This window comes from Drosophila rhopaloa, unplaced genomic scaffold (assembly GCF_018152115.1).
Source record: "Drosophila rhopaloa isolate 14029-0021.01 unplaced genomic scaffold, ASM1815211v1 contig_203, whole genome shotgun sequence".
Classification (NCBI taxonomy): domain Eukaryota; kingdom Metazoa; phylum Arthropoda; class Insecta; order Diptera; family Drosophilidae; genus Drosophila; species Drosophila rhopaloa.
The window spans coordinates 1,677,614-1,705,384 of NW_025335088.1; the positions used below are offsets into that span (position 1 = coordinate 1,677,614).

General features: G+C 40.0%; 1 protein-coding gene across 26 annotated transcripts in view; it reads right to left on the minus strand.

The window, feature by feature from the left end:
• Positions 1 to 27,771, minus strand: part of LOC108041199 (twitchin) — a 63,865-nt gene that overhangs the window by 10,891 nt on the left and 25,203 nt on the right. For 24 of the 26 annotated variants that reach the window (XM_044460715.1, XM_044460713.1, XM_044460707.1 and 21 more), the window contains 14 exons: positions 24,905 to 25,052; positions 23,598 to 23,971; positions 21,065 to 21,190; positions 20,276 to 20,975; positions 19,406 to 19,759; positions 16,977 to 18,689; positions 15,378 to 16,277; positions 14,492 to 15,255; positions 14,270 to 14,405; positions 13,183 to 14,073; positions 10,440 to 13,112; positions 9,930 to 10,211; positions 9,567 to 9,866; positions 23 to 9,493 (listed from right to left, as the gene is read on the minus strand). In XM_044460715.1, coding sequence (XP_044316650.1) covers positions 23 to 9,493; positions 9,567 to 9,866; positions 9,930 to 10,211; positions 10,440 to 13,112; positions 13,183 to 14,073; positions 14,270 to 14,405; positions 14,492 to 15,255; positions 15,378 to 16,277; positions 16,977 to 18,689; positions 19,406 to 19,759; positions 20,276 to 20,975; positions 21,065 to 21,190; positions 23,598 to 23,971; positions 24,905 to 25,052 — 18,832 coding nt within the window. The remainder of the gene's footprint in view (positions 1 to 22; positions 9,494 to 9,566; positions 9,867 to 9,929; positions 10,212 to 10,439; positions 13,113 to 13,182; positions 14,074 to 14,269; positions 14,406 to 14,491; positions 15,256 to 15,377; positions 16,278 to 16,976; positions 18,690 to 19,405; positions 19,760 to 20,275; positions 20,976 to 21,064; positions 21,191 to 23,597; positions 23,972 to 24,904; positions 25,053 to 27,771) is intronic. The other 2 variants (XM_044460705.1, XM_044460712.1) reach the window with 2 other exon arrangements.

A 27,771-nucleotide genomic window follows, 5' to 3' on the forward strand; every position in this document is an offset into this window, starting at 1 on the left:
AATTTGGGGAAAAAATACTTACTCATAATGGCCAAGGCCGCGCGTGTTGATTTGGCTCCAGCTTTGTTCACAGCACGGCAGACGTATTCATCAGCGTCTTCGCCAAATATATCATTGATATTTAGGAAGTGGTTGTCCCCTTCTGAGTACATGTGATACCGTGCCCCATTACTGATTTCGCGAGCCCCCTTATACCAGGTTATGGTTGGCTTAGGAACTCCACTTATTGTGCATGTAAATTGGGCGTTGTGATTTTGAATGCAATTGGCATCGCGTAGCGGTTTCACAATCAATGGAGGCGAGGCCGCCTTTGGATCTATTATCTTCACCGCTTGGGAAGCGGAAGACTCCTTTGAAAGGCCTGCTACATTCTGAGCAAAGATTCGGAACTCATACTGCCGACCTTCGATCAGATTGATACAGTTTATTTGATTGGCTGCACAGATGGTAGCGTTGACACGCTGCCATGTGTCGCTGCCAAATTCACGTTTGTCGATCCAGTAGCCTTGAATGTGAGCACCGCCATCCGATTCCGGTTTGCTCCATTCCAAATGCACAAAGTCTCCTCCAATCTCAGTAATCTGAGGAATGCCTGGCGGAGATGGCGGATCAATTGGGGCCTTAGCACGGATAGGATTCAAACCTTCCAATGGGGGACCCATTCCGTTCTCATTCACAGCCATCACACGGAAAATATATTCTTGGTTCTCGATAAGACCTTGTACGTTAAAGGCGGTATCTTTACAGGTGCTTGACACCGTTATCCAATGAGGTGATGCCACATCCTTACGCTCAACCACATAGTGAGTCACTTTAAGACCACCATCGTAGGAAGGCGGACGCCAAGCCAAAGAACAGGAGTTTTTGTTGATGTAAGAGATTCCCATCGGTCCTGTGGGAGCTGAAGGTAGGCCAGTAATGCGTACATCAAATTGTCCGGTGGCATTACCGGAATCATTCGTAAAGTCAATTTGATATTGTCCAGCATCACTTTTTACAATATCTCGAATACAAATCGCTACATAATCATCAAATATGTTTAACTTAATATGCGTCTCGTCGTTACTATTGGATATGACTTCATTATTTCTTTTTAATATCACAGTCAGTGGCTGGTCGCCGGAGTAGTAGACTTTGATCTTTGTGTTGTCTCCTTCTGGTAAGTAGAGTTCATTGGGACATCTGTTAATGATTGGTGGAGATCCAATTTTAAGATAACCTGAGGTGTGGACAAATCCTAGGGAATTGATGGCCTCACATGTGTAATCACCATCGTCTCCAGCTTGCACATTAGAAATGTGCAGTCGGAAATGCCCGTCCTTACTATCGCATGTAATTCTGCCACCACCCATTTGAATTTCTTTTCCATTGCGGAGCCACCTAGCGGTTGGAATGGGTTTACCCGAGGCGGCACATTGTAATGTATAATCCTTGCCACAAGGTACGACTCTGTCCTGAAGCCGAGAAATCCATTCGGGCTTTTCACCACCAAGAACCTCGCAAACCTTGATTGGCATTGTACATAAACTGGGTTCTGAGCGGCCAGCGGAATTTACAGCAAATATGCGGAATTCGTAGTCGCCCATTTCAATTAGGTTTATAACAGTGTATTCGGTGTCCAAAACATTGTAATCGTTACATTTTACCCATACGGCTCCACCGATGTCCCTTCGTTCAATAATGTAGCCAGTAATGCGAGATCCCCCATCTCTTAAAGGTTTTTCCCATTTCAAGTCGACATAGTTTTTGCCGACCCTGGTGACTTGCGGTGTTCCAGGTGGTGAGGGTACACTAAACTTTCCTTTTAGTTTAAATCTTAACGATGGTGGAGAAGGCTTGCTCAAACCAGCAGCGTTTTTGGCTCTTATACGGAATTCGTATTCGCAGCCGTTGGTTAAATTGTAGAGCTGATATTTAGTGTCCTTTATTAGGTAGTCATATGTATTCCAAGAAGAGTCGTTAACCATGTCCCTGTATTCAATTTGATAGCCTTGAATGCGTGACCCCCCATCACTAGCTGGTCGAGTCCAAATCAATGTTACGTTTCCAGAGTCCCAGTCGATAACCTTTGGTTGACCAGGCTCATCAGGAACTGTGAATTGATGCTTGGCAACAATGGGTTCGGCAATGTCCAATGGATCAGACAAGCCGTACTGATTTTCTGCCCTTACACGGAAATGGTACTTGTGTTGAGGTTCCAGGCCCATAACATCGTAGTGGGTGTTACGAACAAAACTACTTACTTTCACCCATGTGCCACTAGTGTCTAGTTTTTCAACCACATAATTTGTAATTGGTGAACCACCATCATCTAACGGCGTCTTCCAGGCTAGGGTGCAGGAATCTGGGGTAATGTCGTAGGCATTCAATGGACCCTGAGGGGGTCCTGGCCTGTCTACCACAGTAACATGACACGATGCTGTATCTGAACCCTTGTTGTTGGTAAGTGTGATCGTGTATGAGCCAGTCTCACTTCGTTTAGCCGATTTATTGTAGTAAACTGAAGCATAATCATCTGAATCGAATCTGATGCGCTGGTCCGGAATAACTTCAAGACCATTTATACTCCATGATGGAGTTGGTCGAGGATTTGCGTGGTAAGGTACAGTTATGTGGAATTCATCACCTGCAATTACCGTCAAATCACGAATTGATAAGTCGGAAGTTATCTTGGGGGCATGCGGTGGTCGGCGGCAGAAAATGAGATCACTGGAGCCGCTGTAGGGTGATTGTCCGGCTGCATTGACAGCGGCCACTCTGAACTCGTATTCAGCATTTTCAATTAAGTTTGGTATTTTACAAGTAAGGTCTGGGCAAAGAGCATGAATTGCCTTGGTCCATTTGTCATCGCTCAGAAGGCGTTTCTCTATAACGTAGCCGGTTATGGGAGAACCGCCATCATGCTTTGGTTTCGACCACGCTATTGTTATACTATCTTCTGTCGAGTCAATGCCATGAGGTATACCAGGAGTATTAGGAACATCAAACGGATGCCTTGCTCGTATCGGCTCTGATGTGTTCGCTGGATCAGATTGGCCATATTTATTCTCAGCTATCACCCGGAAGTCATACTCTTTGTTAATCGCCAGGTTTCGAACTCTGACAAATGGAACTGTGCAAAAGCTGCTAACTTTAGTCCAAGTGGACGAACGAGCTTCTTTCTTTTCAATAGTGTAGTTTTGTATGGGGGAGCCACCGTCATCCTTTGGTGGAGTCCAATACAATGTAAGAGAATCTCCCGCAAATTCATCAGCGCGTAGGTTGGTTGGCGGAGCTGGTCTATCTAATACCTTAACATTAATAGTAGCCGTATCGAACCCTGATGGATTCTTTAACTGAAGTCGATATTGACCTGAGTCGGATCGTTTTGAGTTCTTCACCACAAATGATGCTGCATCATCAGTCAAATGTTGGTGCACACGATTATCGTCATCCAGCACACTGTCATTGGAATACCAAAAGGCGCTGGGCTTTGGAAAAGCTACGTATGGTACATGAATGCTAAAGTCATCACCAGCTCTGCACACTATATCTCGAACACCTCCCAATTCCATACAAGGCTTGTTTGGTTGTTCCTCAATTGTAATTGGCTGCGAGGGCTTGGATGGATTTGATCGTCCAACTTCGTTTTCAGCGATAACACGGAATGAATACTCTTCTCCTTCCTTAAGGTTTGGTACGTTGTATACGGTTGAATTAATGGGTAAATCGTTAACAATTTTCCAGTCCTTCTCGTTTTTGGGTCGAACCTCGATATAATAACCTTTGATTCTGGATTTTCCGTCGTTCCGGGGTGGGCGCCAGGATAATGTGACACTGTCTCTGGAAATTCGGTCTGGTTTTGGTGGTTCTGGTGGATCTGGACGATAGCGTTGAAGCTCAGCCGTCATAGGGTCGGATGGCTTCGATGGTTGGCCTGGTCCAGCCTCGTTTAGTGCGATTATGCGGAACTCATAACGAGCTCCGTCACGAAGATCAGGCACTGAATAGGATGTATTTGGTGTGGGATAATTATTGCACTTAATCCATTCGCCACCACGTTCTCGTCGCTCAACAATGTACCCAGTTATAGGTTTGCCACCGCAATAGTCTGGTGGATGCCACTCCAAGCTGGCAGAGTTCGGCGAATATGCTGCAATTGTTGGTTGAGACGGTGGGCCGGGGGGATCGAAAGGTGACTTGGCTAATACAGGCTTGCCTTCCAGTGGTTCTGATGCTCCATAGATATTTTCAGCTCTTACACGGAAAATATATTTCTTTCCTTCTGTAAGACCCTTTACAGTGTAGCTTGTCTTGGGGAAATATCCCGGGACGGGCTTCCAATCGTCTACGCCAAACTCTGAAAACTCGATTAAGTACCCCGATATGTCGCTGCCACCATCGTCTTTGGGCGGATTCCATTGCAGGGAAATGTGATCTGGTGCTGTCTCCGTGTAGGTCAAAGGTCCTTCAGGTGGCGAAGGTTTGTCCACGACAATAACTTCAATATCAGCTGTGTCCTTACCAAATTCATTAATGGCGGCCACTGTGTATTTTCCAGTATCTCGTCTGTTTGAATCGTCAATGCGGAAAATGGTTCGCTCCGAGTTAGTCTCGTAGGATACACGTTTGCCTTCCTCCAGCTTTAAGTCTCCTCGCTTCCATTCAATTTTAGGGGTAGGAGCACCGGATATTGGAATTGTAATGTTAACAGGTTCTCCCGCTCGAACTTTTACACGCCTTCCCACCAGACCGTCCAAATAAAGTCGTGGTTTTTCACGTAGTGGTCGAGAGTCGAATGTGGCCGATGGCTCAGAAGTCTTACCGTTACCAGCAGCGTTAACCGCCGACACTCTATACTGGTATTGATGATTCGGTGTTACCCGGTCGTCTTGGTATTCAGTAGTAGGTACTGGTTGTCCATTTATTTTTATCCATCGGCCTGTGTTGATGTCACGACGTTCAACGTCGTATCCAATAATGGGCGACCCTCCGTTACTAATTGGCGGTTTCCATTTGATTGAAATGTGATTCTTGTCACTGTCGGTTAGTTCTGGTTTTCCAGGTGCACCTGGCACTGTGTATTGGTTTTTGGCAACCACTGGTTGGTCGGATGTAAGTGGATCGGAGCGTCCTTGTAGGTTTTCGGCCATCACTCTAAATTCATATTTCGTTCCTTCTAGTAGTCTGGGAACAACAGCATGGTTGTATTTAGCATTAACATAGTTTACTGCCGGAACCCACCCACCGCCATGCGTTAGATCACGTTTTTCTATAATATAAGATGATATTTCAGACCCCCCATTGTCTTTTGGTGGTTTCCATGATATAGTCACAGAGTTTGCTGTTATTTCTTCATATTCCATTGGACCATCTGGTGGTCCGGGACGGTCGAGTACTATAAGCTGGAAACTGCCTTCGTCAATTCCTGAACTGTTTCGCAGTAGTAGGTGGTAGATTCCGGAGTCGGACCTTTCACAGTTTACAGTGTGTACTACGGTGTGGTGACCGATGGAAGTAATTGTTGACCTGTCATTCGAATTCAGCGGATTGTTATTAAGCGTCCATGTCGCTTGTGGTGCTGGCTCACCGATGAAATCAATATCAATGTGGAATATAAGCCCAGATTTAATGTGAATTTCATTGAGTGGGGTAATTATTTTTGGCGGCAGGTAGCGTGGTTTTGCCATAATCATATCGGACGGTTCTGATGGCTCAGATTGGCCTGCTTGATTAACAGCAATCACTCTAAATTCATACTCTTGGCCTTCGGTAAGCTCTGGTACTGTGGCAGTGTTCTTATTTGAAGGAACATGCAAGACATTAGTCCAGTAAGGGCTTCCCTTTTCCTTCTTCTGTATGATGTATTCTGTTATGGGAGCTCCACCATCACTCATTGGTACAGCCCATTGCAAGTCAACATGGTCACGGTCCCAGTCAGTAATATTTGGTTTGCCAGGTGAATCAGGTTCGTCAAACTCATTTTTAGCAATTATACTCTTTGCTGCTTCTAATGGATCAGATTCCCCGATTGCATTGACGGCTTTAACGCGGAACAAATATTCCTTGCGGTGAACAAGACGAGTTACATCATGCACTGTATGTGTGCTCATGCCAGCATCGGACCAAGTGCTTCGAGACAAGTCCATTTTCTCTATAATATAATGCAAAATTGGCGAACCACCATCATCTTTCGGAACATTCCAGGCCAGATGGCATCCATCTCTTGTAATCTTTGTTATATCTAGAGGGCCCTCGGGTGGCGATGGTCGGTCCAAAACGGTTGCGTGAGCAGATGCATCAATGGAACCATGTTCATTCTTTAGTATTAGGGTATACCGACCTTCGTCACTCCTAAGTGACGATGGAATTTCAAAAGTTAATTCGTTTTGGAAAAGGTTTGACTCTCCCCGTGAGTTTGCACCAATTTCCTTACCGTTGTAAAGCCATGTAATAGAAGGTTTTGGAGATGCCTCGATTGGTAAGGTCCATCCTAAACGCTTTCCAGCATGGACAGTAATATCATTTAAAAGTGACTTATCGAAGAATGGAGCAAGGAAGCGTGGCTTGCAAATAATAGTTCCAGATGGATCGGACGGATCACTAGGTCCACCTCGGTTTACGGCAATTACCCGGAACTCGTATTCTCCACCTTCCGTAAGTTCTGGTACGTGGGCCTTGCACTCCTCACCGGGAATAACAACGGCGCGTTCCCACTGACCAAACTTAGGTCTCTTTTCAATAATATATGAAGAAATGGGTGCTCCACCGTCCCTTTTTGGAGCAGCCCATTCCAAGTCCACGAAATCTTTACCCCAATCTACACCTTGCGGTTGGCCAGGCTTGTCTGGGCGAGAATAAGGATCTTTGGCAGTTATAGGCTGAGAGGTTGTGAGTGGTTGCGATTGTCCTTGCTTGTTAACAGCTCGTACTCTAAAACTGTAGTCATGATTTTCGATGAGATTATCAGCCCGGATTTCGGTATTAGTGCAATCACCAACTGGCACCCAGCGCATGGCATCATTATCCATTTTTTCTACAACATAATGCGTTATCTCTGAGCCACCGTCATCCTTGGGTGGCCGCCAACGCAGGACTATAGAGTTTTTGGTTACATCACCATTGCGTAAGGGACCTTCAGGCACACTTGGCACATCCAGGACAGTAACCTTAACGGTGTGCCTATCTATTCCGTTTATGTTACGAGCTATTAAGGTATAGTCCCCTGTATCGGAGCGTTTGGCATCAAGAATTCGTATCTTGGTGCGGTCGTCATAGTTGGAAATTTTTATTCGGTCTGTGTTAATGACCATATTGCCTTCGTGAGTCCATTCTTTGCTGGGCAATGGCTCTCCAGTAACTGGTACATCAAATTCAAACACATTACCAGCTTTAATTTTTATATCGGACATAAAGTTTCGATCTATCTTTGGTGGCATGTTTTTGGGTCGAGCCAGATGTGGTTCAGTTGGATTACTGGGAGTACCTGGACCGGCCTTATTAACAGCTCTAACACGGAACTCATATTTAACACCTTCGATCAGATCGGGAACGTGAGCATTAGTGACGTCATCATTAATCTCAGCGCACTTTTCCCAATCGGGAGAGTACTTGTCGCGTTTCTCAATTATGTAACCGGTTATAGGAGATCCGCCATCACTCTCAGGTCTAGTCCAATCCAAATCAACAAAGTCTTTGTCAAAGTCCTTAATTGTTGGAGTGCCAGGCTTGGTAGGTTCGTCATATGGATTTTTAGCCTCGATCGCTTGAGGTGTTGTAAGTGGATCTGAAGTTCCTTGACGATTTTTGGCGCGCACTCGGAACTTGTATTTATGACCTGGGGAAAGGCCCTTTACTTTAAGGCTTGTGGTTGGTCCGTCCGTCTCCCCAGCTGGTACCCAACGACCTGTTACTTCATCTAATTTCTCAACGAGGTAGTTATCGATTGGTTGTCCACCATCATCTTCTGGTGGACTCCAGTGCAGAGTACAAGATTCCGCATTTATATCATCAACCTTAAGTGGTCCATTTGGCGGTGACGGCTTGTCAATGACAGTAACATTAACTTCGGCACTGTCTTCTCCATTAACATTTTCCGCATGCACTGTATATACACCCGAATCGGCTCGGGTAGCAGCAGAAACCTTTAGTTTTGTATTGTATTCAACATTAGTTACTTTAACGTTGTCTTTTGTATACACCTCTTTTTTCTTAAGCAACCACTTCGTTTTAGGAGCTGGTTCACCAGATACCTTACAGTCGAATGTAAATGCCTGCCCAGCTTTTATACGCACTTCAATCAAATTAGATCTATCAATAACCGGTGGCTTGTTGCGAGCCTTTGCAACTATCGGTGCAGTGGCGTCAGACGGCTCTCCAGGTCCAGCAGCGTTGACTGCGGAAACTCTGAACTCATAAGCTTGACCTTCCACAAGATCCGGAACAGTTGCTTTGCATTGATCAGCTGGTACTTCAAGGGTCTTCTCCCATTTACCAAACTTATCTTTCTGTTCAATGATATATCCAGAAATGGGAGATCCGCCGTCAGTAAGCGGTGGAGTCCACGCTAAATCTATGTGGTCCTTATCCCAATCTGTTGCTTTAAGATTCTCGGGCTTGCCAGGCTCATCGAATGGATTTTTGGCTATTATTGTTTCCTCACCAACCAATGGCTGTGACTCACCTTCGGCGTTTACAGCTGATACCCGAAACTTGTACTCATTTCCAGGCGTAAGACCGGTAACATTAACTTGTGGTTCTGTTGAACGACAGGAAGGAATCCAGCATCCTGTTTCGGGGTCTAATTTGTCAATTTGGAAATACTCAATGGGAGTTCCACCATCGTCACTAGGACGCTTCCATTTAAGGTGGCAACCCTCCTTGTGTACATCGGATATTTGAAGTGGTCCGTTGGGAGGGGTGGGCTTGTCTGTGATAACCACATTTACAAGCACACTATCCTTTCCAGAACTGTTCGTGGCTGTAACCAAGTATTCTCCAGAGTCACTTCGTTGCGTTGGTCGAATAACTAGTTTTGTATAGTAGTCAGGACTCTCGAGTGTCACATTTTTTCCTGTTTGCAAAGGGTAGTTGGAATATTTCCACTCTACTTTAGGAGCTGGTTCGCCCGTTATATTTGCATCTAACTTAAGAGCGGTTCCGGAGGATAGAGTTATATCACGTAGGTTTCTACGATCTATCTTTGGAGCAAGGTAGCGTGGCTTGGCTATAAATGTTTTGCTCGGATCCGAAGGCTCCGATTGGCCACCTTTATTTAAAGCAACTACCCGGAACTGGTATTCATTTCCTTCAATAAGACCTTGAACAGTAGCTTTGGGAGTCGGAGAGTCGGTTTCCAGGGCCTTTTCCCAAAGAGGGCTGTACTTATCTTTCACCTCAATTATATAGCCTGTGATTGGAGATCCACCATCACTTGCTGGTTCTGGCCAGGCAAGCTCCACCTTATTTGCAGTCCAATCGGTAGGTTCTGGAGTACCAGGCTTCGATGGAGCAGCTAAATGGATGTTTTTGTATTTTTTATAAGTTAGGAGAATTAATGTTAAACGATTAATAAGTTTAGTACTCACTAAAAGGATCCTTGGCAATAATTGAACCCAAAGATTCTAGCGGTTCCGATTCACCCTCCTTATTTACAGCCTTTACGCGGAACTTGTATTCGTGGCCTGGGACTAGACCATCGACGTTGTACTCTGGTACGTCAGTTTTTCCGACAGGCAGCCAAATACCCGTATCTGGGTCGAACTTTTCCACCAAGTAGCTTTCTATTGGTTCGCCTCCATCATCTTTAGGTTTTTTCCATTTCAGCTTACATCCATCCTTGTGTACATCTGATACTTCTAAAGGACCTTCAGGCTTGCCAGGTTTAGCTGGTAAAAGATTACAATATAAACCTTTTCATTTTTTTTAAATAACTAATTTTTTTAACTTACTGATAATGTTGATTTGGAACTCTACTTGATCCTGGCCATAGAGGTTTTGGGCAGAGATTTTGTAGAGGCCTGTGTCTTTTCGTTCAGGGTTGTTATTTACGTATTTGGTGTTATATGGAATATTCTCTACATGACTAACTGAAGTTGCATGAACAGACTTGTTGTTTTGGTTCCAAGAAACATCTGGTGCGGGCTCTCCACTGACATTGATGTCCAAGAATATAGGTTCTCCAGCCTTGACGTTGTAAGTTCGAATATTTTTCCGGTCAATCTTGGGGGCCACTTTATATAAAAAAAGTACAAAAAAGTTTAAGCTGCTGTTTATGTTACACTAATAAAAAAAACAATGTATTACTGTGTACTTGTGGATTAAATTTCCAATAGTAGAGATATTTTAATAATAAGATTTGTCGTCTTAAAATCGGCAACATTTTGGTAATTGGGCAAAGTTGTTAAAAAAAAATAGTCTTTGGATATGAAAAGGTTTTAAAAAAATGTGTTTAGACTTACACTTTCTTGGTTTTGTAATAACAGTTTTGCTAGCGTCAGATGGTTCACCAGGCCCTGCTGCGTTAATTGCCTTGATTCGGAATTCGTATTCACAGTTTTCATTAAGGTTTGGCACACTAGCTTTGCACTCTTCGCCAAAGGCTGGAGCGGTGACTTCAGCTCCTTTAATCCATTTGTCAGTACCTTTTTCACGTTTTTCAACTACGTACCCAGTAATAGGCGAGCCACCATCGTTAATTGGTGGTCTCCACACCAAGTCAACATGATCTTTGTCCCAATCTACCGCTTCTGGGGTTCCTGGCTTTCCGGGCTCATCAAATGGATTCTTGGCTATAATAGAGTGTTCTCCAACCAATGGTTCTGATTCACCTTCGGTATTTACAGCAAGCACACGGAACTTGTATTCATGGCCAGGCTCCAAATTATTCAACTCAGCAAAGGGTTCCTTAAAGCGACCAGATGGAAGCCAACGCCCACTTTCAACATCCATTTTCTCGACAATGTAGTGCTCTATTGGCAGTCCTCCATCGTCTAGGGGAGCATTCCATTTTAGCTTGCATCCTTCCTTGTGCACATCCGTTACGCGAAGCGGTCCCTCTGGAGTCCCTGGCTTATCCAACACAATGACTTCAAATGAAGCCTCATCACGTCCGGATTCATTTTCAGCTTTAAGCGTATATTTTCCTGAATGGAATCGCTTTGAAAATGGTACTGCTAGTTTGGTGCGATATGACTCCATATCTATATTGTAGTCACTATCGTCATTTTCAAGTCGAGCTTTGTTGTGGAGCCAAACTTTAGATGCCGGAGGTTCTCCAGACACTTTAATGTCGTATCGAATGTGTTGTCCAGCTTTAATGGTGATGTCCTTTATGTTTGTTCTATCAATTTTGGGTGGTGCAAACCGGTCCTTTGCTGTCATCTGGTCTGATGGTTCGGACGGCTTGCTTTTTCCTGCCTTATTAACGGCCTTAACTCTGAACTGATATTTGTTGCCTGCGATTAAGTCATTCACGCTGGCTTTACATTCAGGCGTATTCGTTTCAAGTGCTTTTTGCCACTTTCCTGTATTGGGGTCCTTCTTTTCTACAATATAGCCGGTGATGGGAGCTCCGCCATCGTCTTCTGGAGCTCTCCACTTAAGATCACAGTGGTTAGCAGACCAATCAGTGATTTGCGGCTTGCCTGGGGTATCGGCAGCATCAAATGGATTCTTGGCTTTAATAGGAATATCAGTCACCAAGGGCTCCGATTCGCCTTCAGAATTGACAGCTTTAACCCTAAAGAGATATTCTTTGCCTTCCGTGAGACCTGTTACATCAGCTTCAGGTGTCTTAGTTGTAAGAACAGGGACCCATCGACCTGTTTCCGTATCCATGCGTTCGACTACATATTGTTCAATGGGCTCTCCGCCATCGTCTTCGGGCTTCTCCCATTTTAGGTGAACACTTTCGGCCGTCACATCAGATACAGCTAAAGGACCCTTGGGCTTACTTGGCTTGCACAGAACCTCCAGCTCAACTTCTACAGTGTCGGAACCAGAGTCATTTTTGGCAGTGACGATGTATACGCCTCGATCAGCGCGCTTCACCTTTGTCATAATGAATGTGGTCTTATAGTCCTCGTTTTCTATTTTTATGTTGTCTGAAGTCTTGATTTCACTTTCATTATAGGTCCATGTTATTTTAGCTGGAGGTTCTGCTTTCACTGCAGCGTCCATATGAAGCATTTGACCACTGCGCATTATTTTTTTCTGCAAGTTCTTTCGGTCAATGTGTGGCTTGAGGAACCGAGGTTTAGCCACTACCGTTTTCGAAACATCGCTGGGGTCACTGGCTCCTGCCTTGTTGACGGCAACAATACGAAACTCGTACTCATGGCCTTCTTCTACGCCAGTAACGGTACCATTAGTTTTATCACCAGTAACTGTAGCAGCGTCCACCCAAGCACGTCCAGACTTATCCCGCATTTGAATAATATATTTTTGGATTGGTGCACCGCCATCGGATTTTGGCGGACTCCAGGCTAAGTCAACAAAGTCCTTATCCCAATTAGTAGGCTCCGGTCTGCCAGGCTTTTCCGGTTCATCAAATGGATTTTTGGCAATAATTGGTTTTTCGGTTTCCAAGTCCTCAGATTCTCCTTCCTTATTAACAGCTCTAACCCGGAATTTATAAGGTTTACCCTCATGAAGTCCAATAACCTTTGCCTCAGGCTCGGTACTCTTTCCACATGGCAACCACTGACCAGTGTGTGGATCAAGTTTTTCTATTTCATAATAGTCGATAGGTGTACCGCCATCATCATCTGGTTTCTTCCACTTAAGTTTGCAGCTGTGCTTCGTTACATCATTGACCTCTAGAGGTCCTTTCGGCTTTCCTGGCTTTCCCAAAACTGTAACTTCCAGCTCAGCTTCGTCTTCACCGACTTCATTTGTTGCTTTGATTACGTATTTTCCGCTTTGAGATCTCAGAGCGCGCATAACAAAGAATTTCGTATTGTAATCAACATTATCGATTTTAACATTCTCTTCGCTGCTCTCTAGGGGCAATGAATTAAAGAACCATTCCACTTTCGGAGCTGGTTCTCCTTTTACGTTAATGTCCAAGCTAATTGATAAACCAGCCTTAACGATCACAGGTTTTAAATTGGTTCGGTCAATATGAGGTTTTACTGAATTATAAGTAATATTAAAATTAAAAACATACAAATTAAATAAAAAACGTTAGTGCAGACAACTTACGGAATCGAGGCTTTGCTATATGCCAATTTGTTTGCTCAGATGGGTCAGATGGTCCAGCCTTGTTCACAGCACGTACTCTGAATTTGTATTGCTGTCCTTCTTCAAGCTTCTTGACAACGCCCTTACAAATTGGACTATCTGTTTCAACCGCCTTTACAAATTCTCCCGAATCTTTGTCCATTACTTCGATTATATAATTAGTAATAGGAGAGCCGCCATCTCGAATTGGTGGTTCCCATTTTAGTTTGACATGATGCTCATCCCAGTCTTCAAGTTCTGGGAGGCCAGGGGGAGCAGACACATCAAATGGATTTTTGGCAGTAATAGCCGATTCAGTCTCCAGAGGTTCCGATTCACCCTCCTCGTTAACAGCCTTAACTCTAAATTGGTAACGATGATTTGGGTCCAAACCCTTTATCTCGATATCTGTTTTTTCTGAATCGACTGAACCGGCCGGTACCCATTTACCAGTTGCTGTATCCATTTTTTCTACTACATAGCCTGTAATAGGTATACCTCCATCATCCTTCGGCTTCTTCCATTTGAGCTTGCAACCCTCCTTATGAATATCGGAGACTTCTAATGGTCCTTCGGGCTTTGAAGGCTTATCCAAAATAATGACTTCAACCACGGCCTCATCAACGCCGTTTATATTTTCAGCACGTAGCTTATACTCGCCACTTTGCTTGCGAGATGTATCTAGCAATGTGAGTTTTGTATTGTAGTCTTCATTTTCTAACCGTACCTGCCCAGTAGGCGTTAGTTCGCCTTCTCTTAGGAACCAGGTTAAAGTTGGCGCCGGCTCTCCCTTGACGTCTACATCAAATTTAACCGTTTGGCCAGCGCGAACTTTGATGGGCTTCATTTTTTCTCGGTTTATAGATGGCTTAACTAAAATTAAAAAAGTTAATTGTGTTACAAATATTCTCAACTTTCAATGAGGCTTTAAGAGAAAATGAACTAAGCTGATCGATGTAGTCTTATATTTTATATATGTTATGTGCTTTTGGCTTAATATTCTGATGAACGCAGTCGAAATATATTCTGTTTTCTCCGCGAAGTTCGTGTGTAAAATAAACATTCTTACGATTTTTCGGCTTAGCCAAATGAGGCTCTGTTGCATCGCTGGGTTCGCTGGGACCGGCTTTATTAACTGCCCGCACTCGAAACTGGTATACATTGCCTTCAATGAGACCTTCAACATTTGCTTCAGGGGCGGATGTCTTTAAGTATAACATTTTTTAAAATACAATTGCTAGAATAATGTCTACGTAAAAATGCAAATGGTACTAAAATATAAATAACTTACATTGGTGCTGAGTACTTCATCCCAAATAGGGGAGAACTTATCTTTCTTTTCAATAATGTAACCAGTGATTGGAGCCCCTCCATCAGACTTGGGTGGCTCCCACTTCAACTTGACCATATGCTCGTTGTAATCCTCAATTTTGGGGGTACCTGGCTTACTAGCAGCATCATAGGGATTTTTCGCTATGATACTGCCATCGGTTTCCAAGGGCTCGGATTCTCCCTCCTCATTAATTGCCTTGACACGAAACTGATACTCATGGCCTTCTTGAAGACCCTTGACATCAAATTCGGTATCATTAGCTGAGGTTCGACCGACAGGTACCCATCGACCTTGTTTTTTATCAAACTTTTCAACCTGATATGCAGTAATTGGTTTTCCACCATCATCTTCAGGTTTTTTCCATTTTAGCTTACAGCTGTCCTTAGTAATATCTTTTACATCCAAGGGCCCCCTTGGTTTTCCTGGTGGAGCTAGAATATTGACCTCTACAGTAGCTTCATCCTCGCCGTGTTCATTCACAGCCTTTATTTTGTAGATGCCTGTGTGTTTACGAACTGTATCAAGAATTGAAATCTTCGTGTTGTATGGGATGTTCTTGATTTCGCTATTGCTTGGTAGTTCGTTCGGGTTGAGCTCTGTATCATTTTGATACCATGTTATTGTGGGTGCAGGCTCGCCACGAACATTAACATCGTACTTAATAGGCTTTCCGGCGCGAATCAACAATGGCTTTAAGTTTGTTCGATCGATACGAGGCTTTACTGTGATTTAGAAATAAAAATGGACAAAAAAAAAATAAGTAAATTTTAGTGTTTTTCATTATAAAATGGGCTCAAACATGAAATCTGACGACTCCATCGGATACGAACCGCATTATACTTACATTTTTTGTACTTAACAATCTGGGGAACACTAGCATCTGAAGGGGGAGATAGCCCAGCTTTGTTAACTGCTATTACACGGAACTGATATTCTCCATATTCCTGTAGACCTACGACTGTGGCTGCCAGTTGATCACCCGGAATTTCTAGAGCCTTTTCCCAATCAGGCTTATTTTTATCTTTTTTCTCAATTATGTATTTTTGAATCGGTGCTCCTCCGTCATTGTTAGGTGCCGTCCATTTTAGACTCACACTTTGATTATCATAATCAGTAACTTCCGGAGTTCCCGGTTTGTTAGGTTCATCGAACGGATCTTTTGCCACGACGCCTACCAAAGTAGTTAGCGGTTCAGATTCCCCTTCCTCATTAACAGCGGAAACGCGGAACATATACTCCGATCCAGGATTTAAGCCGGTTACTTCAAAGCTTGGTGGCTCTTTTTCACCAGGAGATCTTCCAACTCGAACCCATTTTCCTGTTGCCGTGTCCATTTTCTCAATTACATACTCCTTAATCGGTACTCCACCATCATCTTCAGGTTTTTTCCATTGCAGTTGGCACCCAGTTGCAGTAACGTCGCTGACGGCAAGGGGTCCTTTTGGGGAACTGGGTTTTCCAAGAACAACTAATTCCACGGTTTCGCGGTCAATACCATTGCGGTTTTCTGCCTTTAAAGTATAAAATCCGCTGTCTTTACGCAAAGCATTTGTAATGCTAAAGTCTGTGTGATAGTCAACATTTTCTATCTTTATTCGATCTCCGTTGGTTAATGGAATATCATCCCTCCAACTCCAGTGAAGACTTGGTATTGGTTCTCCGATGACATCAACTGACCATTTATGAGTACGGCCACTTTTTATTGTTACTCGTTTAAAAGTGGACCGATCGATTTGCGGTTTAACTAAAAGTTTAATAAACACGAATTCATTTTAAAATGTATTTTTACTTCTTTGACATTTTAACTATTTTTATAAAATACATACACTGTATAAGCGTTGGCAGTGAAGCTGATGCGAATATTTGTGAAGTGATTTCCTAAAGAGCGTTCAATTAGAATTATACATGCAAAGCATTATGTTATTTTATACAAATTTTAATTTGATGAATTTCCCAAATTTTCCACATCCGGTAACCTTAATTCAACTTATAAACATTACAACTAAATTGTTTTTTAGCCTATATATTTCTTAGTTATGGACTTGTCAAATGGAATAAAAAATTGCTTTGTAAAGGTACACGGTAAGTTCTAGTGTAATTTGATAATTGATTTCTATAAGGAGTAATTTATTTAAAAGTAATAAACGTGAAAAACTTTATAGGCGACTGTTTTCCGACTATAAAATACATGGAATCAACAAATTCCTTCCTTATTAAATATATTAAGTTGTTTTTAATTTTAGAAAACCCTTCATTTAACATAAAAAATATGATTATTAGTGGGTAGGCCAAAACAAAATTTGCGTGTTAATTAAGTTTCTGATAATGTTTTATTTTCATATAAATCTGAAAGCAATATTTAAAAGGTTTGCGACGCGTGTTTAAATATTAAGCCAAAGCAAGTCTACAGCTGGATTTGAAAATCATTTATGACTACACTTACGGTTTTTGTGTTTGCAGAGGTGATTGTCGGTTGGCTGAGAAGGTTCGGAGAGGCCCGCCTTATTAACGGCCCTAACTCGGAACTGATAGACCATTTTTTCTTTTAGGCCCTCCACCGTACATTCGGGAGTGGGGTCCTCAGTCTTCGCCACTTCACTCCATGTGGGTGAGAACTTGTCTTTGATTTCGACGACGTAATGGGTAATAGGTCGTCCGCCATCTGAAGGCGGTCGCTTCCATTTCAACAGAACACTCTTGTTATCATAATCATCGATAACTGGCTGGCTGGGAGCACTTGGTGGGTCATACGGATTCTTTGCAACAATGGCGTCGGAAGTCTCAAGTGGCTCGGATTCGCCTTCTTTGTTAATAGCTTTGACGCGGAACTTGTATTTCTTATTTGGCGTCAGTCCCTTAAAGTCAAATGAAGTCTCGTTTGGACCTACTTCGCCGGCTGGGATCCAGCGTCCCGTCTCTTCGTCCATTCGCTCTAAAGCATACCCAGTAATTTCGCAACCCCCGTCATCCTCAGGACGCTTCCACTTCATTTTAATATGGTTGGCACGAACTTCTTCTGGTTCGAATGGTCCACCAGGAGCAAGTGGTCGGTCAAGAACCACAACTTGGGCCTCGGACTCAATGGTTCCTGAGCTGTTTGACAGTACTAATTTGTATTTTCCGGTATCCTTCCGTATAGCTTTCTTAATAGTAATGGATGAGTTCCTTTCCAACTGATCTAAGCAAATGCGTTGGTTGTCGAACTTTAGATTGTCGCTTCCCTTTACCCAAGTTGCTGCTGGCTCCGGTTCACCATCATATTTTATATCGAATCGAATGGTTTGTCCCTTCTTTACGGTAATGTTTTTGAGGCCGTCTCCAACAAGGAAGGGCTTTACAAAACGGCATTTCGCAATAATAGATTTAGTCTTGTCGCTAGGCTCACCTGGACCTGCTTTGTTAACAGCACGGACTCGGAATTCGTACTGTTGCCCCTCTTTCAGCCCGTCAACGGTAGCGGTTCTAGCGTCGCCGTCAACCGTCTTGCCAGCTACCCAATCGTTAGAGAACTTTTCTTTGTATTCCACAATATATTCAGTTATGGGATCCCCGCCATCACTATCGGGGGCTTCCCACTTCAGATCCGCATGATCCTTATCCCAATCGGTAAGATCAACTGCCTTAGGCTTTCCAGGCTCATCCCATGGATCTTTCGCTAGTATGGTATTTTTAAATGTTGCCGGATCTGAGGAGCCAATTGCGTTGACAGCACGAATACGGAATCTGTACTGCTTCTTTGGGACCAAGTCGTCGATTTTTTTCAGACATGGTTCATTAGGTAGAACCTCAGCGACACTCTCCCAGCCTTGTTTCTTGCTCAAGTCCTGCCGTTCGATAACATATTTGGTTATAGGAGTACCACCATTGTCGACTGGTGGCTTAAAGTTAACTACACAGGAGCTCTGATATACATCAGTAATATCAATGTCCTGCGGGGGCTGCGGAACATCTTGGAAAATAACTTTAACGTCCTTGGTATCTTCACCTTGACCATTAGAAATTTTAATTTGATATGGACCGGTTAAATCTCTAGCCGGCTTCTTTATTTTAAATGTGACTTTGTCATCGGTAACAGCAACCTCCACATCCTTAACCGGCAATGGCTTGCCGTCTTTTAACAATTTGGCCTCTACCGGTGTTTGCTTTGTACCGGAAACTAGATTAAAAAAGTTTACAATTTTGGTGTAAGTCATATATATATGATAGGAGTTAAATTAATATTTTTTTTCTTTCGAGTTGAATAACTAATTTAGCCAATATACATATGTAAGTATAAATCATATTATTAGGCGTTACTGTGCTTTACGCCCAATAATTTAATTATATTGTCGAACGACGTGCAAATGTATGTTTAGAGGTATTCAAAATTGTTTTATACAATTAAATTAATGTATAATTCATAAGAGTTATTTAAAAACAGGAAAGGAAGCAAACTTCCTTGCAGCTATTTATTTATGCGTATATGTCAACTTTTTCAAGAAATTTTCGATAGTTCATATGGGAGCTATATTATAAATAGCCGTCCGTTTCAGCCCGTTCCGACCAGGAATATAAAAACCCCTTTTCCGAAAGTGTGATCTTAAGCTGAAACAGACAGACGGATAGACGGACGGACATGGCTAGATCGGGTCTCCTGGTGATGCTGATCATAAATATATATACTTAATGACCTCTTCTTCACTGCGTTGCAAACTTTTGACTCAAAACATCATACCTTCTGCGAGGGTATAAATCTGATGTTATTAAATTGATATTTAAATAGAATCAAGATCATTAGAAAAAATACTGCTGTACTAGTCTCAACAATTTTTGGGAAAAATAAGTTCAAGCATTGTTTTCAAGGGTTACGGACTTTGTGGACAGTATTCTTACCTTTAAATGGTACTTCTACTATAACAGGGGCATTGATAGGTCCGGCAAATTCATCAGGGCAATCAATGTTCGGTCTACTTTCTCCCTTGCGAATAGAGAGCTTGCATTTTGAACTAAGTTGTCCAGACTCGCAAGTTATTTCGCCCTCATTCGACAAATCCAGGCTGTTAAATATTAGTTGATGCTTGCCGCCACCCAAGTTTTTGATCTCAACAAGTTTACTCGGTACTATCGGCTCTCCGTTAAACTTCCACTCGCATGGGGCTGTTTGATCCTGAAGCTCCACATCGAGAACCAACTTTTCCCTTTCAACGGCATCTGTGTCCTTGAGTTTTTTGTTAAATCTGTTTTGATCTTTAATTTTAAAAAATTAAGGATAAACGGGGGTTAATACATTTTATGTATTACTAAGGATAGCATTTATAAAAATGGGTAAAAGAATAAATTTATAAAAAAATTGTTATTACATATATTTATTTGGCAATAAAAATAATCGATATACCAGTTTTATGGTGAGAAACGTCTACCTTCTTATTTGCAAATAAGACTTTAAGCAGTAATAGCTTTTTCGACTTATTCGGTTCGAAAAAAGATGTACCTGCGTTTGTAATTAATCAATAGCACGGAACTACAAAATAGTACTTTACAAAAGGTGCAAGCTTTCACGTACAAGAAATGGAAACACATAAAGTGTGATTCAACTCAATGTCGTGTATTTTATGTCTTATTTACATTAGATATTATTTGCAAAATATGTTATGCAAGTATTTTCAACGAGTGGCATTGAAGCGGATAAACTAAATTACTTAGAAAGAGATTGTCAGACGCGTTTGGTTTTATAAATAATAATGTTGTTATGTGAAGACTTACAGTTAATAATTATTTCTGCCTCTGTTGTATCAGCGTTTGTTGTACATTTGAATTGGCCGGCATCAGTTACCTTACAATCCTTGATGACCAACTTTCGCTTGCGACCGTCTTTTACAATTTGAATGCGCTTATCGGGCTTTATTTCTTCACCGTTGCGGAACCATTGTACTTCCCCCATAGCATCATCGATTTCACAGGCAAGCGTCACTGTGTCTTTTTCAATGCATTGCTGAGACTTTAGAACCTTAACAAATTTGTAGGGGTACTCCGTAACCTTAAGGTTGCACTCAGTCTTATCAGGTTGCTTATCCAATTGGCATCTGTAAAGTCCGGAATCCTCAAGTACAGAGTCCTTAATGATAAGCTTTAGGTTGCCGTTTATGTCTTTGGAGATAAGGTAGCGAGGATCGTCAGACTCTAATTTTGTATTGTCTTTGAACCAATGTACATTAGCCATACTGCTGCTAACAGAACATTCCAGAGTAGTCTCGTGCTGGGTAAATCCTTCCAGTTTCTTTTTGAGGGGCTTTGTAAATGTGTAGGTAGGATCGGCTTCTTCGACATTTAAAAAGGCTGTGCTTGACACGCCGCCGATTTCAATGGTGTATTTGCCGGTGTCTTCGACTTTTGGTCCGGTTATAATCAGCTGATAGGTATCATTTTCTTGTTTGAACTTAAATTTACTGCCCGTAAACACCTCCTATAATTAAGTAAGTATTAGACATTGGATAAAAGTGGTGGAAAAGCTCTCTATACGGTTGGATATCGAGCTGGGATGGTTGTACTTACGTCCTTTCGGAATAGCCACTTGGGCTTGCAATTGGGTTTGCTGAATCTGGCTTCAAATACAACCTTTTTGTCCTTTCCCTCTTTCGCGAATTGGTCGATAAGTGGGCTGAGGAAGGACTCAACCTTCTGTGCTCACATATTTTTAGTTGATACGTTGTCAAAAATGGGTAAAGTTTTGTAAATTTGATATACGATTAATAAGTGGTCTTTATTTTTTTCTTATTATATTAACCTAATCAAAATACTTCTCACATATATACGCATGTAATTTAATTTGTATTACAAAATCATATATATAAGAGACATATTTTAATAGGATGGGTTATTTATTGTTATTTTCTTATTTATTTATTAATGCGAGCCCAAAAAACAAAGTCTGATCTAAATTTTTTTCGATATTTTCAAAAAAAAAAAAACACCAACGAGTTTATTCCACATTTTTATAATTTTTTTTATAGTAGATATCTGTATTTATAATTTTGAACGCCATATTCGCTTGGTGTATTAATATTATGCCTATGCAATAAACCAATATGTGTATTAAAGTTATTGATTAAACTCTAGGTCTCACGTTGGTTATATTTTAATTTATTTTTTAACACAACGTTAAAAAAAAGAAACCAACACATAAACCTATATAATATATTTATATCGCAAATTATTATTGCAGTTTAAATTATTGAAAAATTAACTTGGGACCGGTAAATTTGTATTGTTTGTTTATACAAAAGTGGAAACTGTACATGGGTCAAAATACTTTTCTATCTAAGGTCATTACGGCAATGGTTTTTTTTAATATAGGGATATTAAAATTTCATTTAAATTCTCTAACTTTAAACTGCAATGTAGTGTGTATTTGTAATAAACAAAAATGTTTGAGAGAAAGCCTATTTAAGTTTAAATGAAATATGTAAAACTAGGCAAGAAACAAGAAAAAATAATGAGTTTATTTTATACTTAGGCTTTTCGCTTTTTATAAAAAATAGTCACCTGATTATGATTGCTTTCAAAATATTTATAATCAATAGCTAAACATTGTCAGGTTAAACGTGGTTTCACGGCGTTTGACCAACTTGTGGTTGAAATAATATACTAGGATGGTGTTGGTGTATTTTAAATAAATAAATGCTAACTGCTCCTTTTAGGTGAAAGGTTTTAAGGACCTTACTTCCTAGCATAACTAACTAACATGTATTTTAAAACGTGTTGAATCTAAGCTTCAAAAGGACAAAGCTTTCAATCAACGACGGCATACAAATAATTGGATCTATTTAAAATTCCCTTTTAAATTCGATTTGTATGGGCAACTCTTTTACGCAACGTAGAAAACTGTTATGATTTATTCTACAATGCTATTTAAACCCGAAAAAAGTTTCAAAAAATTGTAGGTTTGCTAAGTATTTCTTTTTAGGAATCTGCAGAATATTTGATAATATTTTATTACTTATCGTATATCGAATTTGTAATTAAGTAGAAGCATATATATATTTTAAAGCTTCTCCTCAATATAATATATAATATATTGAATCCCCAACCGCGAAAATAACGAATGCAACATTTCTAGAAATTAAATGAATTAATTTAAAAATCTATGTTCGGCATTCGTCATTTTTTTGGTGGCATTTTAGATAATGAAAATGTTTACATACTACGTGATTTATGCAGGGCTCTTAATTGTCCAAGCATTTCGAACATTTCTGCCAAACATTAAGCAGTACAGATGCGATGTGTTTTTAAGTGGAAAACTCTTCATGGAATGACACAAAGCTTAAGTAACAAATAACAAAATTCAAATTAGCCCTTATACTTCAGAGGAAGTGCCAAGTTTTGTCAAGTCACTTTTCTGAACATTTTTTTTGCGGTTAAAATCGATATCAAGAGCAAAAATACGCAATAAAATAAGTTGATATCCGAACCGTATTATTCTATAAAAAATTAACAAAAATCAATAATCGCTTCACCACTGAAAAATAATATAAGTAATACAAAGTATTAATTTGAAAATAAATATTATATATATATTTATATATATATCCAAAGCGCACCTCCTCTCGCCGAAACGGATGTAATGTCGGCCAATCGGGAATCAGCTCAGCTAAAGATGGTCTACGCGATCCTGGACCCTAAATTTTATTTGCAATAAGCGAATGATAATATATTCAGTTTATAATTGTTGAAAATTTAAATACGGTAATTTAATTACAGACGTCTTTATAATATATTATTAATAAAAATATTTGTATATATTTCACCTGACTATACCTCGTTTGTTGAATTGTAATATTTGTCTATATTTGTGATTCCATACTGACGCTATTTCAATTTCTTGATTTATTGGAAATAACTAAATGAAACTTAAGCTGCGGCCAACGTTCACTTGCCACAAAGATTCAGTTTAGTAGGCTTAAATAATAAATGCATGAAATAGGAATGTGGCAAGGCTCTACTAAACTGAATCAGAGTGCCAATAAATGATAGAGAATTCCACACCTTCATCAGCGAGTCTGTTTAAAGCGTTTAACTTGGTTCTTACCCTTTCAACTTTTTTAAGGGCCGGCAACGGTTTTTCCGTTTCTTTTAGGTCACCCCAATTGGGGTCCTGTTCGTCTTTGTCCCATTTTTGATAACGACGTTTTTTGAGCATGGCACGAAAATCCATGCCACTTGAATCAGATACATAGAGCTGCATCTCGGCGGAATCCTCACCATGAATGTTTGAAACAACAATCTTGTATTTGCTCTCATCGTTGGGCTTGCACTTACGCATACACAAAGTAATTGTGTTTGTCTGCCCATCTGTGAGAAACTTAAACCGACCACCCTCAAGGATTTCACTGACTCCCTTGTAGAATTTGAATGTTGGTGCTGGACTGCCTTCGACTCCAACCGTAAGGTAAGCGGTAGAGTCTAGAAAAACAAGTACAAAGCATGCTCATGTTAACAAATACATTTGATTAGTCAGTCTTTTGGACGGAGTGTGTAGATATCAGGGTTCGCATAGCAACACTCAACATAAAAATCGTATGGGTACTTGAAAAACATCATTAAAACGAGAACAACATTTAATTTTGGCAAAAAAAAACATCATATTAAGCAAGAACAGAGAGATATACGCAAAATTCATGGCAGCTATCGGACAAAAATATTACATTTTTATGGATTTTAAAATTTTTAAAATTGAATGCCCGATTCTGTACAGTTGATCAATAAAAACTCAAAAAATTTCGTGACGATCGCACACTCAAAAATATATCTGTTAATTCAATTTGACTAAATAAATACACTGTTTAAAATTTTGTCATTTGGCCAGCTTCAGAAAATAATTAAAGATTTTTGTCTTCACTGGCATTTATAATAGCAGCATGCCGAATAAGAAAGTTATTTTTAAGAAACTTTAAATTTATTTTTGGATAGGTATGTGTAAATACAAATACAAATATTTTAATTTTTTAGTTTGTATTTTTTGATTGGTGGGCGTTAACACTTTCATCTATAAATTGGTACCTATTTTACTTGAATAAATTATGTTAAGGAAGACTTTAACTTTAAATTTTAAAGACTAAGGGCTTTGCGTAAATCTGGCTCTTATTTTGCATATTATGTTGACTTCATTTATGTTGGTTGAATTCATAATTTAAAATTTTTTTTTAATTAAATATTGCTTTAAAAATATTTGGTGAACATTTTTATTTCTTTAACTTACGAACAATTTATTATAACCTATTCCTGTATCCAGGATCAAGTACTGCCGTCCATAGTGATAGTGCTATGCTCATTAGGGTTTCTGAACCCTGAATTTTACATCGACTTTAACAGCCTACTTAAATAATGAATACATACCTTCCACGACGGAGTAAGACTCTTGGACATCGACGATTGAAGGAGGACCTCCATCACCGACATCGCGCAATGGCGTGGATGGCTTGTTTATTAGATCTTCTAAATCTTGCACGCTTGGGCGCCGAACATCAATCGATGGTCTTCTCCGCTATTTTCCAAACACATTAACATTGACACAGATGATGATAAAGACGGGAAAAAATACAAACAGATAAACAAATATAAGGAACAATGATTACAGGAAATTATGAGGTAGTCAATGCCTGAATAACATTCAAGATAAAAATAATCAGGCATGTTCCGATTTACTAAATGAAAGTGAAATTTCAAAATTTTAAATATTTGAAGTCTTTGGATTAGTCAAATCTGGCGAATTGTAAGGATCGGAAAAGGCCTGAATAATACATATAGATATGTTGTTAATATTCGTAAGATATAATAAAGATATAATAATTTTTAAACGAAAAATTTAAATGCATTCCGCTGACAGTGTGGGGATAGGTATACCAAACTGTCAAAGTAACGTAAAATAAAAACTACAAACACATTCTACTTATGGTACAGGTTAGACAAATGATTGAATATTGTTAATAAAAGTGATCTACTTATACATCACAATCCTAACCGGATATGGATTCACTTATCCACGCATGGTTCCAGAACTATTAGAATTCTAAAATTATTAAGTAAAAGCATTGCAATTGATTACGAATTCAATGCAGTGCACGTTGCAGATTCTAAGTTATACGGGATCCTATTATGGGTCTTATCCTTAAGATCAATGTCTATTTTATGTAAATTTTTAAATAAATGTATGATAATACAGATTTGTATAAGCAGGTACTGCTGTATCATGTCAATCAGCAGACTACATAAACACAGAAATCAAGCAAGTAGTTTAATTAGTGCATTTAAATAAAAACAAGAAAGGAAAGCTAACTTCGGGCGGAGCCGAAGTTGATATACCCTTGCAGAATACTCTGTAAATTATATTCTCCAAAATTATTCATATGATGCATTCTTAATACTCATAAAAAATCCCAACTTCCTAACTTTAAAAACACCAAAGTTATGGCATTTCCAATCGTTCAGTTATATGGCAGCTGTAGGATATAGTCGGCCGATCCTTATGAAATTTGATAGGTCGGATTGATTGGCTAAAAATAAAACCGATAGAAAATCCCAACTTCCTAACTTCACAAACACCAAAGTTATGGCCTTTCCGATCAATCAGTTATATGGCAGCTATAGGATATAGTCGGCCGATCCCGGCCGTTCCGACATATATACTGCGTGCAAAGGAAAGAAGGGCGTGTGCAAAGTTTCAACTCGATAGCTTTAAAACTGAGAGACAAGTTTGCGTAGAAACAGACAGACGGACAGACGGACATGGCTATATCAACTCAGGAGGTGATCCTAATCAAGAATATATATACTTTATAGGGTCGGAGATGTCTCCTTCACTGCGTTGCACACTTTTGACCAAAATTATAATACCCTCTGCAAGGGTATAAAAATGCTTACAGAAAAGCGTTTTAAAACCTTGGATCGAAAAAAGTAGGTTTTTGTTTTATTTTCGATGGGACCAGTATACCAGTATTATTAATTAAATATAAACATTCAAATAATTCATTAATTTAACCCTTTGATAAATGTCAATTTGGCTTATCTCCCTTTATCATTATCATAAAACTAATACGTTAATAAAGTTTGAACGAACACTTCATTGTTTTACACTAAAGAAAGGTACGAAGATTGCACCGAAAATAATAAATCTTATATAAATTCATTGTATCCAAGCCAATTTTGTAAATCTGTTAACGAAACATTTCTCATTTAATTAGAAAATATTTTTCAAGGATTTCGGTCCGATTCCTAAAGTCATCTCTAATGGTCATGAGTGCATTGGTTTATTTAAAAGGATAGTGTCGACCTTTTTTAACAAATATAGATTTGGATAGGATTTTTAGCCGCGAAGCTAATAATTATCCAATGAAATGTATTCCCAACGTAAAGCTAACTTCGGAAGGCGAATCTAAATACCCTTGCAGGTCATACCAACAATTTATAACAGCGGGTACTACTCGAATATACATGATAGATACAGGATAATGTCAACTCAAGTGCTAGTTCCAAAAGGGCTCTCATCAATGGATATTTCGGCTTATGTCCGTAAATCCAAGTTGATGATTCGATGGCTGAACAATTTAAATTTTCCTATGGTAGGAAAGTATCATCATTTAAGATTGGTTTTCCTTGTGCTCATTTTGCATCTTTCTTTCTTCTTTCCTATCAAAATACAAGAGGGTTACTTAGTAAGCTGACTAAATTGTATTCGGACAGTTTTTCTTTTATATATAATATTATTGTATGTTCAGAAACCTGGTAAAGGCCGGATATTATTAGTTTCGAAATTTTCTGACTAATTGTAGGGTCCAGTTTTCACAAGATCAAAAACAGTTTTATAATTTTGTTAACACTAAGCGTAAATCAGCCTGTTACCCAGCAACGCTATCATTTGAAATTCTAGTTCCAAGTTGCCTGCTTAGATATTGTGCTGAAACTTTTTACCTTATCTTTGGAAACTTCTCACTTCCCACTTATTTGGAAGGAGTCATTTGTTATTCCTCTTCAAAAGAAAGGAAATAAATCGAATATGTACAAGTAATTACAAAAATTATCCACCATCCCAAAACTTTTCGAAAACTTGCAACATCTTTGAAGATCAATTATATCTCCATGTCTTATTAGGATTTCCGTGTGATCTTCTAACATGGATCTTTAGTTATCTCTGTGGTAGTGCTCTTTAAAACCACTATCTCTAATTTGATCCGATTTACTTCCGGCGTCCCACAAGGAAGCAACCT